This window comes from Spea bombifrons, chromosome 4 (assembly GCF_027358695.1).
Source record: "Spea bombifrons isolate aSpeBom1 chromosome 4, aSpeBom1.2.pri, whole genome shotgun sequence".
Classification (NCBI taxonomy): Eukaryota; Metazoa; Chordata; class Amphibia; order Anura; family Pelobatidae; genus Spea; species Spea bombifrons.
The window spans coordinates 95,369,223-95,386,087 of record NC_071090.1 but is presented as its reverse complement, the minus strand read 5'-3'; the positions used below and the strand labels follow the sequence as shown (position 1 = coordinate 95,386,087).

The 16,865-nt window shown below is 38.4% G+C and overlaps 1 protein-coding gene across 1 annotated transcript; it reads right to left on the bottom strand.

The window, feature by feature from the left end:
- Positions 1-11,090: 11,090 nt before the first annotated feature.
- Positions 11,091-13,841, bottom strand: DUSP26 (dual specificity phosphatase 26). Its single transcript, XM_053464600.1, has 3 exons — positions 13,666-13,841; positions 12,509-12,723; positions 11,091-11,489 (listed from the first exon to the last, which is right to left on the bottom strand). The coding sequence occupies exons 1-3, from the start codon at positions 13,830-13,832 to the stop codon at positions 11,296-11,298; spliced, it is 576 nt and encodes a 191-aa protein (XP_053320575.1). The 5' UTR covers positions 13,833-13,841; the 3' UTR covers positions 11,091-11,295.
- Between the last annotated feature and the right edge of the window lie 3,024 nt (positions 13,842-16,865).

The window sequence follows — 16,865 nt, the reverse complement described above, 5'->3', positions numbered from 1 at the left end:
GAATCTACAGACCTATTTGGACCACATGTTTCTAAATGCACTCAGTACTCCATAAAATAATGATATATAATTCCATTTGTAGCCTAAAAGGCACTCATAAGTCTCACAGCATTCATGCAACTTACGGTCAGACACTCAAACCGCTAACATTGCTCAAGCACTCAAACAGCTTTCATACAAACACACATACACAGTCGCAGGCATCCTCTCCACCAACTGAGTGCTTTGGGACTGGTTTAACCCCTAAACATGCCAACTACATAGGAAATGTATAGCAGGCAAAGTGGGCTCAGTTGGCTACTACATAGTTGAACTTGGAACACTTTAGCGGGCGATTGCTCAGATCTCTATTCTCCTGTGTAGTGTGACTGCCTGCCAGCTGCAGCTTCGCCTTCCCTTGTGTGTTTAAGAGTACATGCAAAAAGATTCTCATAAACGTAAAGCTCTGTAGTCTAGGGAGAAGAGGAGCCTGCTGATTGGTAAATTTAAGTAAATTAAAGTTAGAAAAGTAATCTAAACTTTGTCTTTTGGCAATGGTTGGGTCCGTGGAACAGGTGGCTGTTATGGCCGCTTGCTACAATGGTAACTAGTGATGCTACACAAGAATCACGGAGAGATACATTTATCTAAATATAGTTTTTTTTGTATTGAAAAATGGTTTGGCAAGCTTTTTGGATCACAGCTCCTATTACCCCTAGGCAGAATAATGATGAGAGTGATGGTAATTGTTGCCACAAAAGTAGGTTCACCAGTGATGCAAAAAGGTGCCATAATTGTCAACATGTGTGTTTACTGTAGAGAGGTTGTTTCTTTAGCGTGATGTTCTACTTGTATTGTGACCAAGATTGACGAGATGTGCAATCCACTTATATGAACCACCTCATCCATTGCCTATGTTTACTAAGGGGGATCACACAATGTCATCTGCTGGTGCTTGTGGAGAAATACTGGTCGTACAGGGGGCCCAAGGGCCCCTGATGTGGGACCTTAAGGTAAGTCTGGGGCCAGTCCAGCTACCAATTTTACCCTGATGCTTTCTTTTGCCTGAACCGGGCCATATGAGCTAAAATCACATTTAAGCAAATATCGTCATGATGTATGTTATATACCGGTGCTACAGCAGTTCCTTGATGGAAACACTTGTTTGTGTATAATAAAGTGTCTCGTTTTTAGGGGTGCTGCTAATGTCAGGAGCTTCAGCAGCTGCAGCTTGAGAGATTTTGAGACATTTGTCGTGAAGACTGGAGCTAGTTGTCTCCTTACACTGCCGGATCTCAAGTCGATTGCTGACCCCTCGCTGTGCGGCAACAAAATGCTGGAACGTGGTGAAACCTGTGATTGCGGAACGGAGACCGTTAGTACTTTTGGGAAGATTTCTCCCATTGTCATACTGTAGACTTTCAAATAGTCCACTTTATATCCCAGAACAAAAGTAAAAAAGTTCAATAATGTTAACACTTTCTAATTAATGACATTAAAAAGGCCATTGAATTCAGCCATTGAACTGTTCTAGATGAAGGAAAGTAAACAAAATCTTATGTTTATTAGAAATCTAATCTGCGTATAGGATGCTTTGAGTGCATTAAATATCTGTGCAAAAATGTTTCATCTCTGGATCTATCTATCAAAACATTAAGTGCTCATTGTGATGGAAATTCAGATCCCACAGCGAATTTTACATTTTAAAATTATTTAAAAAATCTTTATATAGTAAAAAAAAAATGAATACTGGTGCAATTTATGAAAGTAATTGTAGAAATTAATAATTATCAGAAATGCACCAAATGACCCCGGTGCTTTGTAATAGGAAGGTGGGCTGTTCTGTCTAGATGACCAACAGGCATGATTTGTGTTTAAATCCACTGCCCAGCTTTGTGTCCCTAACTGGATAACATTTGTGAAGGTGACACAAATTGTAGCCGTCCATTAATACACATGAATAAATCTTGTTGTGATCCACAGATGAAATCATTTGGTTGTCGATGGAGATGTTTTCACCAGGTTATTTTTTATATTAATTTCATTATTAATTTTTTTTATTCTTTAGGAGTGTAAGAATGATACCTGCTGTGACTATAAGACCTGCCGTTTAAAGCCTGGGGCTAGGTGTGCACATGGCGCATGCTGCGCAAACTGTCAGGTACAGTTGGAATACTAAGAACATTCAACGTGTTCGCTTAGGTTAGATTGTATCTTGCTGCTTAGCTACATCCCATCATAAAGAGGAATTCCCATGGATTTTGTTCCAATAAACTTCCTTTAACTGCAGACCCAGAGGTTGTCATTGTCTTCAGTCCTGTGATATTTTCGGTGACCTTTCCTGCTCAAACATTTAGTCAGACTGGGCGATTGAGACTGAGCCATTCTATTGCTTACCACAGGCAGTATGATAAGGAGTCAGGTTGTTTGTCTAGCGGATTGGGTTACGATAATACATACAATGGCTAATATGCAGCTGCCTAACAACATTATATTTTGCAAAAACTAGAACTGTTTTAAACATAGAAAACCAATTTGGTACAAGTTCGAAAATCTGTAAACTTCTGTTGCGGGAAATATTGATTGAACATTTACATTGCAGCTTGTGTTTCTAATATGTGCTCATATATTCTCAGTGTCCCAGATTTATTTCACGTAAAGAAGAAAAGATAGCGCCTTCCAAAAGAAAGATGTACCCGTGCGAATTGATTAAGGGGATTCAGTATGGGGTCTCAGAGTGTTTATACACAAACTAAGGGCTATAATTGCTTTCTCTCGCTTACTATTTTGGACTTTGATAATTCTCTTATTACGATCAGAGGGATATGCAATGAGGTCCCTAAGCAGTTATATATTAGGGTCACATATGGATGTACACTCATTCCTATTCATTTTATATATTATTGTTAAGTAGTAACAGTAGATAGTAAAATCCATACATGTTTATATATAGTCAAGCTTTCATTCCACTAAATCACAAAAATAGTTATTTCCAAGTGCTTGTACGATTGGGAAATGTTGACAAGTATGTTTAGATGAAGATTACGTTTCCACCAATTCTCCAGAAAAGGAGCAACAGCTGGAATGTGCTTCTTTCCTCTGTTCCTCTATCCGCCAGCAGAGCCTCTCATGTTTGTTGCATGCAGATTTTCTATACTCATCTTCTGATGACGTTAATGGAATCTATGCTGTCTGACATTGTGTAGTAAAAGTATAAGGTGTAGTAAGTATATATATATATTTATATATATATATATATAAATATATATATATATATATATGTAGATACATATATATTCATACAATATGTTTAGTTTGTTCCAGCTGGAGTGCTGTGTAGGGCATCTGAAGCTGAATGCGACCTTCCTGAGTTCTGCTCTGGGACAGAAGCTGCATGCGGTAGTGATATCTACCAGCAAAACGGCAATCCATGCAATAATAAAGCCGGTGTTTGCTTCAACGGGAAGTGTCAAAGTGCTGACCTGCAGTGCCAACAAATGTTTGGTCCAGGTAATTTTGTGAGAAATATGACAGAATCCTCCAGTGTAGGCATGTTAATAAACCTATGAAACATTCCCTTCTTTTCCTGCTTGTTCCCACTTGCCTCGTCTTTCTGCATCTTTCTTCTTTTCTCCTACTTGTCCCTGCGTTGTCAACAATTGTTTCCTGAAACAAGTCTATATTATCACATATGTATATTTTATATATGTTTTTCAGATTCTAGAAGTGCTAGTTATGAATGCTACCGAGAGCTTAATATCATTGGGGACAGATTTGGAAATTGTGGGGGTGTCAGGGGATTCTATGCCAAGTGCCAAATAGAGTAAGTCCTATTGAAAAGAATATGGTTCGTATTAATAAAGAGCAGCTCTGCTTCAAAGTATAAGATTCTTAATGTGGTGATATCGCCATGGAAACATAGAAACCAGTGAAGTGCATCTGCTGCTTGCTCGACATTTAATACTTTGTGCAAGAATATTGTTTTATACGTATCATGCTTAATAGTAATATAACTTGTACAGCATAATCATAGGGTATTTTACTAATTGCATATAACGGGACCAATCCTGTTGATGCCCATAAAACTGATGTTTGTCACATTAAATGAATCATTTAGTCATTCTCTCGTCCTAGCGATGTCTAATCACCTACAATGAAAGAAAACTATTTTGTATGGTAGTAACTTTTGGCATGTGTTACAGTTAAGACTCATGTCTAGAAAATTAAATGTCTAACTCATTAAAGAGACAGTCCCATTTGAGAAAAAATGACACTTGTATCATCCCATGGGATCAGCCAAGTGAATATACCGATTAGGTTGTGGACTCAGGAAGAGTGCCGGTCTGAACATATACAATGCCGTTACAGTATTTATGAGTAGGACACATTTAAGCTGCAATAGAATCACGTCAAAATGTAGGGAAAAACCACTGCAAAACTTGAACAGCTCTAATACGATCTTTATCAGTATGGATCCGTAAAGTTGCGTCGGTAAGACTGCTTATTATTGCGTTTATTATTGCAGTTGACCTCGTTTCGTTTTCTGTTTCTCCTGTTTCTTAGAGATGTGTTGTGTGGCAAAGTACAATGTGCTATCACAGGAGAAGCCAAGGTCGCTGTCGCCAATGTGACCGTGTCTTTCTACACTCCGAAAAATGAGACCTGTCTAAATGCAGATTATATAACACAAGATCTCGTGGATCCGGTTAAGGTTAAAGACGGCACGAAGTGTGGGGAAAACAAGGTAAATATAAGTGAAAATTGTCTGTTGTAACCAAAATGAACAGTTATATCTGTAAATTACACCCTAGAAGTTTTTCCTGAGCATTCAAACTATGCAATAAATATCATGTTTTGGAGTAAGATGTAATATTACTTTTGTAACAATATCGACCCAACCTTCTCTGACAATATCTGTGATACATAGGTTGAAAAACAGTATATTTAGCGTGATTTGCACAAATGAATGCGATCCTTGAACTTACTGCATTGTTAATGAGCGGGAATGTGGATTTAGTGTCGGTCATGTTGTGTGTGCTTCGCATATCGCTCTAAGCCTCGAAGTAACAGACCAGTATCCAACCCCATGTTGATGAATCCCAGTAAGGACGAAACAGTTGTCCATGAGCGGTGATCTGGCTTCTGCACCTCTGTCCCGAGCTTTGTTCCAAGGAGTCCATGTATTAAGAGGATCTAGAGGCCAAAAGGTGATTGCGGATTAGTGTTCAATAAAGCATCGGACAAAGCAAGCAGGGGCTGGGTTGTATAGCTAGTTGGATGAATAGCAGACCTATGATCAACATTCAGACCTCACCGAGCGTATCATGTACAGTTCTGGAGACCCCATCTCCAAAAGGATATATTGGAGAGAGTTCATCAGAGGGTTATTAAAATGGTAAATGGTTTGCAGAATAAAAATGATCAGGAAAGACTAAAGGTAAAAGTGCAGTTTGTTAGCAGACCAATGCCCCTTTAATGTGTTTTTCATTCCAAAAGAATATAATTCATTCCAAAAGAATATGTTAATAGTATTTTTTAAAATAATGATTACAATGTATATTTTTCTCTGATCTGAAGAGCAATGCTATTAAGTTGTAAATAAAAGAAAACTGTGTTTTCAGATCTGTATTAGACAGAAGTGCCGACATTTCTCCCAGTCTGACTACAGCTGTGAACGGGATACCACATGCAATGGCCATGGAGTAAGTGAAACGAAACAAATCAATAAATGGTTCTTTAACACGGCGATCTGAATGTACAACGGATGTGTCCTTCTCTGTGCACACAGTTATATCTGCTCTGGAAACCTGTTATTAACTCCCTGTAAATTGGTCTGCATTTTGTTTTTGAGGTTTGCAACAGTAAACACAACTGTCACTGCGACATAGGCTGGAAATCTGCATTTTGCAATGAACCTGACGAGCGCATTGGATTTAAGAGTATAAAGCAGGATGTGGGTTAGTAATGTGTTACTCATTTTTACGATGATTACATCATAACTTGTAAGCTCTACTGATGTTCTTGCTCGGCCCATGACGTGAGTAGGAGCACAGATGGGGATGATGACTTAATTTCTCGTTTCTCTCAGGAGCTTGTGGTTTTGGATAAATATATGTAATAAATAGATCAGAAGCAAAACAGCACTTACTACACTGGTGTGTGATGTGGTCTGGAGAATTAAAGATACACCCCCCCCCCGCTGTTACAAATCGAAGCTGATGCCACACTTCATGCCTCAGACTTTTTGCCTGTGATTAAGCCACATGAGGAACGTGTTTGGCATCTTTCTCCTCTTACTAGTTACTTTTTACCAGTATGCTACAACAAAGTTTAGCAGAGCTAGGGTTACAATGGAAAAAATAATAATACGCTTGGAGCTAAATGCACAACCTAATTACAATCAAAGCACTCACTAGATTAAAAAATGCTTACGGTATTGCTTAGTATTACTAAGAGGACGTCCCAGAAAGCGCCAACTCAGGGCAATATGGCGGTGCTCGCAGTGAGGTGCACTCCCCGATCTCTCCAAATGAGGGAGATGACATCAGTTCACATGAGGGCAAAATTACGATGCTTGCAGTGACGTCCTCTACCCTGATTCAAGGATCTGTGAGAGGATGTCACCACAAGCGCCTAGCTTCCTCCAGGTTATGTCAGCTGAGTTGCGGATGAAGAAAGAAGATACCAGATTTAAGATAGAATGGAGAAGAAACAAGAGAATGGAGAAGATGAAGAAGATACAGAAGCAGAAGTGGTCGGCAGAAGCAAAAGTGGTTGGCACATTGAAGCATTTAGAGAATGTGAGAGAGAGTGGGCAACAAATTTAATTCCCAAACTAAAAATGCCCCCCCCCCCCATATTCCGCCGAACCGAATGGGCAGGGGACGAAATTCATATTCCGAATACAAATGGGCCAAAAGCGGTTTGCACAAGTCTACTGAAAATGTAATTTGCATTTTTTTACATTCCCTTATTGTCTTTACACTTTCTTATTGTTCTGTAATTACTTGTAACAACATAATCGAGATAATACTGGCAGCTTCACAGACAGTTGTAGTACCCTTTCCAGTAGATATTTGCAATAGTCTTTTTTTTTTTTTAAATCCCTTCATTGCCCATCCAAAAATGATGTCTCATTTAACCCTTAATCTGCATCTTAAACCTAAAAAGAGGGGGGGGAGTCTGTAGGTACGTAAGCAAATACCATGCAGATCGGGAAAATTATATTTGTTTAAATAAATAATGAAAGTGAAATTATAGTGTAATGTATAATGACAACTCAATCTTCAAAATCTACATATTGGGAAGAAGCTAATCTTTGTTTTTCTTTTGTTTTGTTAGATATTAATGCTGAATTAAATACAAACGGAGAGGACTTACTTTTACGGAACTGGCTTCTCATAGGCTTTTTTTTAATTTTGCCGATTATAATCATAGTTGTTGTTATCACCCGAATGTGTTTATTGCACAGATGCAGCCAATGGAAAGAATATCAGTAAGTTCAGCACAACTGATAACTTAAAAATATAACATTTAAACAAGTAGAGGCAGAGATTAAGCACTGCCGGTATAATGTGAGCTTTAATGTATATGATACCTGAGTGTGGCCTTTACATTGCCCCTTTTGCTCACATGCAGATGCATGGAAGGATTTGGGAAAAAGCTTGGCTATGAATTTACCTGCTGACTGCTTCTCCATGCGCGTCCATCATCGCCAACTTCAGCACTGACTCAAAACCTCCAGGGGGTCTCAAAAGACCCTCCGTGAGCCTTGTTGCCAGTGACTGGCTACTTCAAGCAGCTAAGACTGGCAATAAAATTACGCTGCAGAGGGAACGATGTACTGTAGCTCTGGAGCTGCAGCCTCTACTTAATTTTTTCACCTACAGATTTAATGAATACATATTAAAGTGCTTACCGTATTGGTGAGACTTTATGGGGTACTAGACTGTCCCTTCAGCTCAGCAGGGTGGGTGCAGTGTCCATTCTGTAGTGATTCTTAAAATAGTCTTCAAGGCCTAAAATGCATTGTCAACTCCTGAGTGAGAACGTTAGGTCATTACTGAATTTCTGAACTTACACTTACATGAAAACTCCTTAGTGCGATGCAGTCAACAATGTTGTTATATGTTTGAGTTCATAAATAATGCCTTGGCTCTGGCTGTATTTGTTGGAGCGTCTCAACGCATGGTTGGTTAGTAAATGTTCATTTACAGGAGATGTTGTGTGGATTTAAACTTTTTTTTAAACATACAACGTATACATCATTGAAATAAATTGTGGCATCAGTGTTCCTGTCGAAAAATCATATCGATACTGTGTGGGTTTTTGGAGACAGTAGAGATTTGTGATGTGGCACCTCCTTCTATAAGTTCAACATTTGGCATTTTATTGAATTTTAGTTTTTTTTGTTGGTAATCAAGCTATCATTTTTAAAAATAGGGACGAGGAGAAACAAGAGGAGGAAGAAACTGAAGTGGATGAAGAGGAGGAAGAAATTGAAGAGGAGGAAGAAGAGGAAGAGTCCAAGGTGGAAGATTAATAAGACAGCTAAGCAGTAAATTATATTGTTTTCTTGGTTCACTTCTATTTTGCTGCAATTATTTGTGAGCTTGTAGATAATGTAATGTTAATGTAACCCTAGGGCAGATTTAATGTATGCATTGTGCATCAGCATAGCATATTTGTTAGGCATAGCTAACGTTTAATTTTGCGGTGACCAAGCTGTATTGAATTGCTTGTCATGCTGAGAAGGTGCCCTTAAATGTGTTAACCGTTTGCCATGTTGTATTTAAAGACGAAAGTCAGAAGGCTTTTTTCTTTTTTCGGAAATTACATTTGTTGTCACTCACCTTCACTCACTCTTTATCATGATCTGTCACACTCTTTCTGATTCTTTTTCTCAATGTCTCCCTACCTTCTCTGTATATCCACAGTTCTGCTTCTTGTTCCTTTCTTCTTCCTGATCTCCACTTCTTCGTTCTCCTTTCTTCTCCATTGTGCTGCTTTATTCTTTTTATTATTCTGGCCTTGGCGTGCACCACAAGGGTAACCTTCCCCTCTTAGAGGAATGTGGGAGAGGTTGTTCCTGTGGTGGGCAAAGAGGCCAGAATAATGCAGACAGATTCATGGAGAAAGAGAAGTGCAGAAATGTTCTCTTTCTCTATGGATCTGTCTGTGTACAAATCTCACTAAACTAAATAGAATGCTGTTAGGAAAGATTAAAGAGTAGTTAAATGCACAATGCACATCTACTTTTTGCTGTATCCTGTTAAGTGGAAATATATATTTGATTAGTCCTGTTAGATTTTTATGTTCTTAGTAACCTTTTCTCCTTGTACAGATGATATATTTTCCATTTATAATTTAATGTAGTTCAACCAAACTTTTAGGCATAACTTACTAACATTGTTTACTAGTTAAAAACCAAAAATAAAAAATAGATTTTTGTCATGTCTATTTTTTCAATAAGTAAATCCTAATTAATGACCACTAAAGGTGCACTACAGTCCTATTTTCATGTTAAATACATATTGGAGTCCTTTTTGCAAGGGATTCAGTACATTTTTACTTACCGCAAATAGGTGCGGGTATTCATTCATTATCGGAGTTGATCTCATTTAACCTCTCCTCCAGCTCGTTCTGCTGAAAGTAGGGAGTATACCACAGTATGCTTTGTGCACATGGTCAGTACATCTCTCATTCAAGTCCATACCTTAACAGCGTACAGGAGGGAATTTTGTTTCAAGGCGGAGATGGTGGAACAAGAGGTCGTAATCCAAAACTAGAGGGTCAAAGTGTTGTAAGTTAACTGACCAAATGAGTGGCAGGGAAGAGTTAACTATCAGAAGCCTCTTTTTAGGGGGATATTTGGGCTGTTTTATGAATGCACGCCCTCTGTGCAAGCGCTTGGTCATTAAAGCTGCAGAAAGCACTCCTTGTTTATTTCATCTGACATTCAGCCTTACGGATTGTATTTTTATTTCGGTTTGAACATTGTCTTAAACGGTGGCAATCCTTACGTTTGGATTAAGACTGCATTACTTGACTATTCTTTGTATTAAACTACTTAAACCTCGTTACCTGGAGGAGCAGCTGCATTTCTTTGAAACCAGCCTAGATCACTCACAGCAACCATGGATAGAAAATGCTCATTGATTCTCTGCTGGAGAGCGAAGATAGGAAGGTCAGTTTTACGTTTACTCCTTTATTTCACTCCCATCCAGGGTGATATTTATGTGCATTTAATGTTACTGGGAATAACCAAGGGAAAGAAAGGATTATCACAGGGATTATAACACAGAGGATTACAAACAATGTAGGGAAGTTTAACTTTATTGAGAGATACTTCAACGGGGCGCTACTGAGCATGTGCAAGATATTTGCATGCTAATACTTTCTGTGGAGGTGGAATATGAGACATATGTCTAATTTTCAAGCTCCAATAACGAAAGAATGCATGTTGTGTTACTTCTTTGCTAAATGGACTTTAACATAGATTAAAAAAATAATATAGTTTTGAGGACCAGAGTCTTAGAAAATATATTTTTGATAATACTCATGTGTGAGCTAACGCACTGTTGGAATGCAGTATCTATATAAAAGTTATGAACCTGTTAACTCATACAGTTGAACATCACATCCTCTTAACCCCTTCAGGCTGGGGCTTTTCTAATATTCCCCTTTTCCATATTTGATGAACATGGAAAAATTGTACATCAATTTGTTCAGGAGTAGGGCCATCTTTTAAAACCATAAAACATAATTATTAGTGAAATAGATAAAAAAAAGTTTTGCAACCATACATTTTTTTTGTATACTGTAAGCGCCACAGCTGAACAGTGACCCAATTTATGTTCAGCAACATCTGATTACAGTCATACCCCACATACAAAGACCCTGCTGAGGCTCTCCTTTCATCAAGTGAACTTCTGGTAGGTGTCAGTAGTGATCGGGCATTCCTCTAATGACGGTGTACCGGCACTTGCAGCGAGCGCAGCTACACGCGATCGGTCGGTAACGCTGACTTCTTCTGCTGACAGGAGAGAGTTCCTGCCACCGCAACAAAGTTGTCATGTACTGGTGAAAGGGTTAATATGCTATGACAGAGATCCATTCTTTACCTTTATTGTATCACATTATAAAATGTAAAAATGTTTACAATGTTAATGCAAATTTTCTCCTACCCAACAATTAAATACAAAGCTCTTCATAAATGAGTAAATTGAAATTCACCAATAGCCTTCTGGGCAAACGATTTTTTTTTTGCAGATTGTATAAAATTCCATCCTGGTTGCATAGCGGATAATGTTAATTCTAATGGGTTCTCATCAACGTATTGTCAAGATACACAAGTTGGCGTAGAAATCCACGGTTCGGGATGATTCCTCTGCGGTCTTTAACTGTGGTAATGGCGTCAACCAAAGTCATGTTATGGTGTATCATGAGGTACGCAAGCACGAGGGTCGCAGATCTACTGACCCCTACAGCACAGTGCACCAAAATCTTACCTAAGGGGAGAACAATGCAAAAATCAGCCAAATACATTTCACAACAATTGAAAAATTACCTTTCCGTCCTAGACTTCCAAAAGCGATTCTAGCCTAATCTGAGGAAATTATGAATGATATTACTGATACAAAATAATATCACTAATACAAAACATTTTTTTCAAGAACTTTAAGGTAAAAGCACCTTATACTCCAATTTTCATTCAGCATGACTTTGGTGCATAACAGATCTGAAGACTTTAGCACTGTTCGTATTAGGTGGCAGATGGTCATATAAATATTTTTTTTCCACTTTGGAATTTACAACATTTATTTTGGGATCCAAAATGAAAAAAATGAGCTCTGCAGACCTTGGACCGGTTTACCACTTGGTACTAAACAGAATGTTTATCCTCTTGGTTCCAAAGTATCTTTGGAAACACGAATGAAGTGTGATTGAGTATCAGAACTCGTTGTAATACTACTGGATCCGTGTTCCTTCACTTAGACAAAACAGTTCATTTGTTCTCTTAAAGCAAATCACCTTTTAGCAGATGTGTTTCCAGGAAATATTATGAATGAGGCAAATTTCCCATGAATAAAGTTTCATTTCTGGGAAGCGTGTGGGTATTCAACAGCACTATGCATTATGTTTCCAATGCTATGTTTAATTACAGCGGTGTTAAGTAGGTGGACCAGCACATGGAATCATGCATGTACATTAGTGTGTTTATCCTGTTATTTGTCAAAATGCGTTGTGCTGACACAGTGTAATGGACTATGCATAGCCAGTACTTTTTTATGCCAGGACAGACCCAAATTTGACAGGACAGGTGCCAAAAAACAGAATTATCCGAGGAAATTTGGGACTGTTGGCAGGTATGAATTACGTCATCCACCACTTCCCCTCTGTATGTCCCTTGTGGCCATTTCCAGGCTTGCAGTGGTAGTGAGGGAGGACGATTGTCACATGGTGTGGGACCTGATCACTGCTTCGTGGAACATGTGAGAGCCTGTGCCGTGCTGTGTTACCGGCTCACCTCTTTTCTGTCTCAGTGCTTTATGGATAAATTCTGCGGCGGGGTAGAAATGAACACTCATGTCAAATACTGGTGAATCCTGAGCCTCGATCCCCATGTAGGAAATCTCCATTCCTTTATAGTACTCTTCACCCCCTCTCCAGCGACTGTGCGAAGCGTTTAGAACGTGAGTGATGCCCATTGTTAGCAGCTCACCTTTATTGGCTGCTATCTCCCTGAGCACAGAAACGAGATCTTACTATTCAATTACAAAGAGTTTTAGTTTAAAAAAAAACGTTCACGTGTCTGAATACATCGTAGTTTTCAATGCGTTTCCTACACCTTTTCCTACACTTTCGAAATGCCTGAGGTATTGGCAATGTATCAGACTTAAGTTTCTACCATATATAATATATAACACTGAGCATTAACTTATCCACTTCTAAGACATTCCACGGAGACTACTCCCTAACCCTGTCATCTTCCTCCTTTTAAAGATACAAATAACAGCTATTTTCCAAGGACACCAAAGCAAAGCTGTTTCAAACCATTTTTGAATCTTTTTTTTTAATCTAAAATAAAGTTTGTACCAAATCTTTTCTATTAATCTGAGGTTTAATACTTAGTTGCATAATTACTGAGGAGGAAAGGTAGGATTCTTTAACTGACTCCAAGGGCAATGAATTATATGGGATCAAATACTCTAGATCTGTAGAAATATTTTTTTAAATACATCCAAATAAGTCCCCTTTCTCCGGGGAGTGCACTCCAAAGTTTTACAGCCCTTTCTGAAAGTATTACATTGGTTAGACTGTGATTGGAAGCACCGTATAGCCTAATATTTGCCTTGGGTGTCTTGTTTTTTTTATCATCATTTATATTATTATTATTACTTAACCATTATTCTTGTCTTAGCAGACCTGAAATTCGGTAAGTAAACACTGCCATCTAGTTGATGTTAATAAATCCTCTTAGAAAGTATTCACCCAAAAGCACATTTTTTACATTTCATTTTACTCAAAAAAATTCTGTAATTTTCATCACATTTATGTAAAATGCAATCATTTATGTATCTTATCGAAAACCTTTCTTGTGTATTCTTATATTCATGATGATCTACACTGACCTACTTCACAAGCCACACCTGCAATGTTGGATGTAGAAGTAAGAGCACTTACTGGTCTCCCAAATATAGTCCTGGCCAAACCTCATCCACATGACGCCATCCTGCCTTTCCTGTATACAGAAGCTGCTCCAACTCAAATACATTTAGAACAGGATGGCTGCTCCTTTCTGAAGATCCTCTCAGTAAGGACTCGCGATATGAAAATCCAGATGTTGCCATGACTTCTGCTTTCAGGAAACAAAGACATTCAGTCAACATTATGTTTAAAAATTGCTAGAAATGTCATGAATGAATAAAAGGAAGCTATCCCCACCAACATCACATGTATAAAGGAACACTGGCTGATTCTGTCTACTGCCAGTTCTGGCACATATGAATTTCCAGGTGAGCCCCAGTGAACAGAAATGTTTAAAATGAGAGCAGTGGAGTTTTGGCCACCTCCATGTTTTACTGATTTCTTCTGTAGACAAGCAAATGACAACATTTATTTTATAAGCTAGACTGTGCAGGCTTTACTTTTCTGCCAGGGATAGGCAAAGTGTCCGTATGAGGACACCAGTCATTAAACATCATTAAATTGCTCACCACAGACCTCAGCACCCCATGGTGTCCACCATGACCAATACTGTGCCTATCCCTGCCTTCAGCCCCAGTAGCTCATCTTTTGGTTAAGTCTGAATATATTTCCTGGAGATAACATTCACATTCTTTTCTTCTCATGAATTTTTAGGCTATTAAATGATATCTAATATCCTGGTTAAATGTTATAGATGAATGAAAACATTTACCAATACAACTACTTCATAAGTGTTATACCCTTTTCCTTCAGCCACATCTGGACAAGAATATGCAAAAAAAACCTCTCCTTTTCCACCTTTATTCCTCCACTCTCCTTTCTTCTCTTGCACTAGTAATCATTTGTAAAGGAAGAACTTGTCTCACTAAAGTTTGATCATTGAATTATTTAGGATGCTCTGGATAACACATGGAATATGTGCCTGCATACTAATTCGTAGACTATTAACTAATTTAATAAAGAACTACTGTGATATCTTTAGTGCTAGGTGATGGTTGTATCCAGACTTAAAGAACAAACTAATCCCCAAATTATTGTATTTACATTCTTTATGCTTATTGGAGTCCATTTTGCATGCGCTCTAATGCATTCTTTACTTCTGTCTTGTTTAACCCCTTCCTGACTACCGAAACCAGGAGGTGTAAGCAGGATGCATGCTTCTTGTACATACTATGTAGCTCTCCCTCTGAAATCATCAGTATTATAAGAAGCCACTTGCATGTATGATAGCAAAATGTCAGTGGCTTCTACTCACATTGATTTCATAGGAAACTCAGCATCTGTTGAGTGGAGTAGGAGTGCCACGAAGCATGTGCAAGAAGTGTACATATAAATGCTTCATGCTTTTAGTAAAGCTAGCCAGGGAAGGGTTAAATTAGATAAAAATCTCATTTTTAAAATGTAATAACTAAAGAATGGCTGTACTGATTTGTATGCAATAAAACTTTTTCGCTTTGGAAGAATGCTTATTAAAGTACCCACAAAGTACGTTAACATGCATTCTCCTATTGTAGGGGTGTCAGGGACGCTAAACTGTCAGACACTAACCAAATAATTGGGTAATATCTGGGGAAGCTACCTTGGAATTGGGCTACTAAATCCACAGGTGTGGGCTACTAAATCTACAGATGTGGTGGGGGGGCAGTGAGGTTGCCCCCCGCCACACCCTGAGACCCACCCTGTGGAAGTGGGTAGCTTTTGAGTACTTTGTGTATCTGAAGGCTGATGCAGAAACCCTATATTCCTGGGAATAGTTGATCTGTACAGGCTCAAAAAACAAAGAAATGCAGATAAACTGTGAATGTCCTCAGAACATAAGCGTGTAATTCTGTTCCTACTATGTAATCTCTTTTTTTCAGTTTAATTTACACATTTTATACACAAACAAACACGTTAACTGCTAATTACTACTTTACATCGATAAGCTACGCGGCTAATGTGAACGTCATGCTGCGAGGACTTTCCAGGGATAAACTGCTGTTTCTGTAACGCTGTGAATTCTTGCACACCGTTCATTCTAATGTCTCTCGGGTTGCTTTTGTCCATTTTATGTGCAACTGTCATCAAAAACCATACCGAGGACACGGTAGACTAAAGTAATAATGACAGTGCGGTGGAGAGACCACTCTCATAGGTAGCATTATGTGACTCTGTAGCCAAACATGTAATATGTATCTATATGTGGTCTGTGCTGGCATAGAGATAAAGATGGAAGCTTTTGGGTACATTTACTTTATACTAAGTGCTGTATTTATCTTTGGCGCCCCCCTAGACCTAACCAATGACGGTACTTCCGCCGTGCCCTCCACAAAGCGGTTCTTAATGCAACGTAGCGGGATCTGCTGTCATATCCCAGCTCTCCACCTTATAAAGATACTTGGCAAAATTAGGTTATTGAAGATGTGCCATCTTGGCACGGTCAACTATACTGTTAATGGACCAGTTGGGAAGATTGGTGATCTCCCTTCTAACCAGGGGTTTGAACCATGGCGCTAAAGTGAGTCTGATTGTCTCTGTTATGCCGTGGATCCTAGGTGTTATCTAGGCCAGAATATGCCACTGTCTCTACACCTATACTTTCACTTAAACAAATACTTCAAAATACAAATACTACAAAAATATACAATGTATAGGTAAAATTGCACACACATCAAGAGTGCACATGTGTATGGCTATTTCATAATAGGTTATCCTGAAAACTTTTACTTGCACAGACAGATGGTATAAGCATGCGCCAATGACCCTAAGTGGACTTGCCTTTGCCATTTTCCGTCATTATTCAACTGTGCTCCTCTGTTTCATTCTGTGGTTTAAACATAACATAAGAAACTTTGTCTGTGAATGAATGCATTGAATGAGATGTTGATGTACATCTCATTTTTATGAAGTACAGTTTATAATTAATGTGATATATTCTCTATTAAGTGAAAATTGTTGAAACTAGTTATTCTAAGTGTAAGGGTTTTTTTTTAACTTTTTTTTTTTGCTCTGTAAAATGTTTCTAATTGTTACACAGTGAACATTGTGTCTGTGATTTATCTTTCCCAGAGATGCTGGATAATTGAGAAAAAATGTAATGCTTGAAACATTTGTGTGATGGGGATTTGGCAATGGTTGTAAATTGGTTAATTGTGTCTTGCAACCCCATTTTTATTACAAACTTTTTACCTTTTTTA

What these genes read in the sequence shown, in the direction of transcription:
- DUSP26 (XM_053464600.1), bottom strand. Translation starts at nt 13,832, where the DNA reads ATGGCAACATCTGGATTTTCATATCGCGAGTCCTTACTGAGAGGATCT. An exon ending in GGACTATATTTGGGAGACCA is followed by an intron (nt 12,724 to 13,665) that starts GTAAGTGCTCTT and finishes TTCTGTGCTCAG; the next exon opens with GGAGATAGCAGCCAATAAAG. An exon ending in AGCACTGAGACAGAAAAGAG is followed by an intron (nt 11,490 to 12,508) that starts GTGAGCCGGTAA and finishes TTCTCCCCTTAG; the next exon opens with GTAAGATTTTGGTGCACTGT.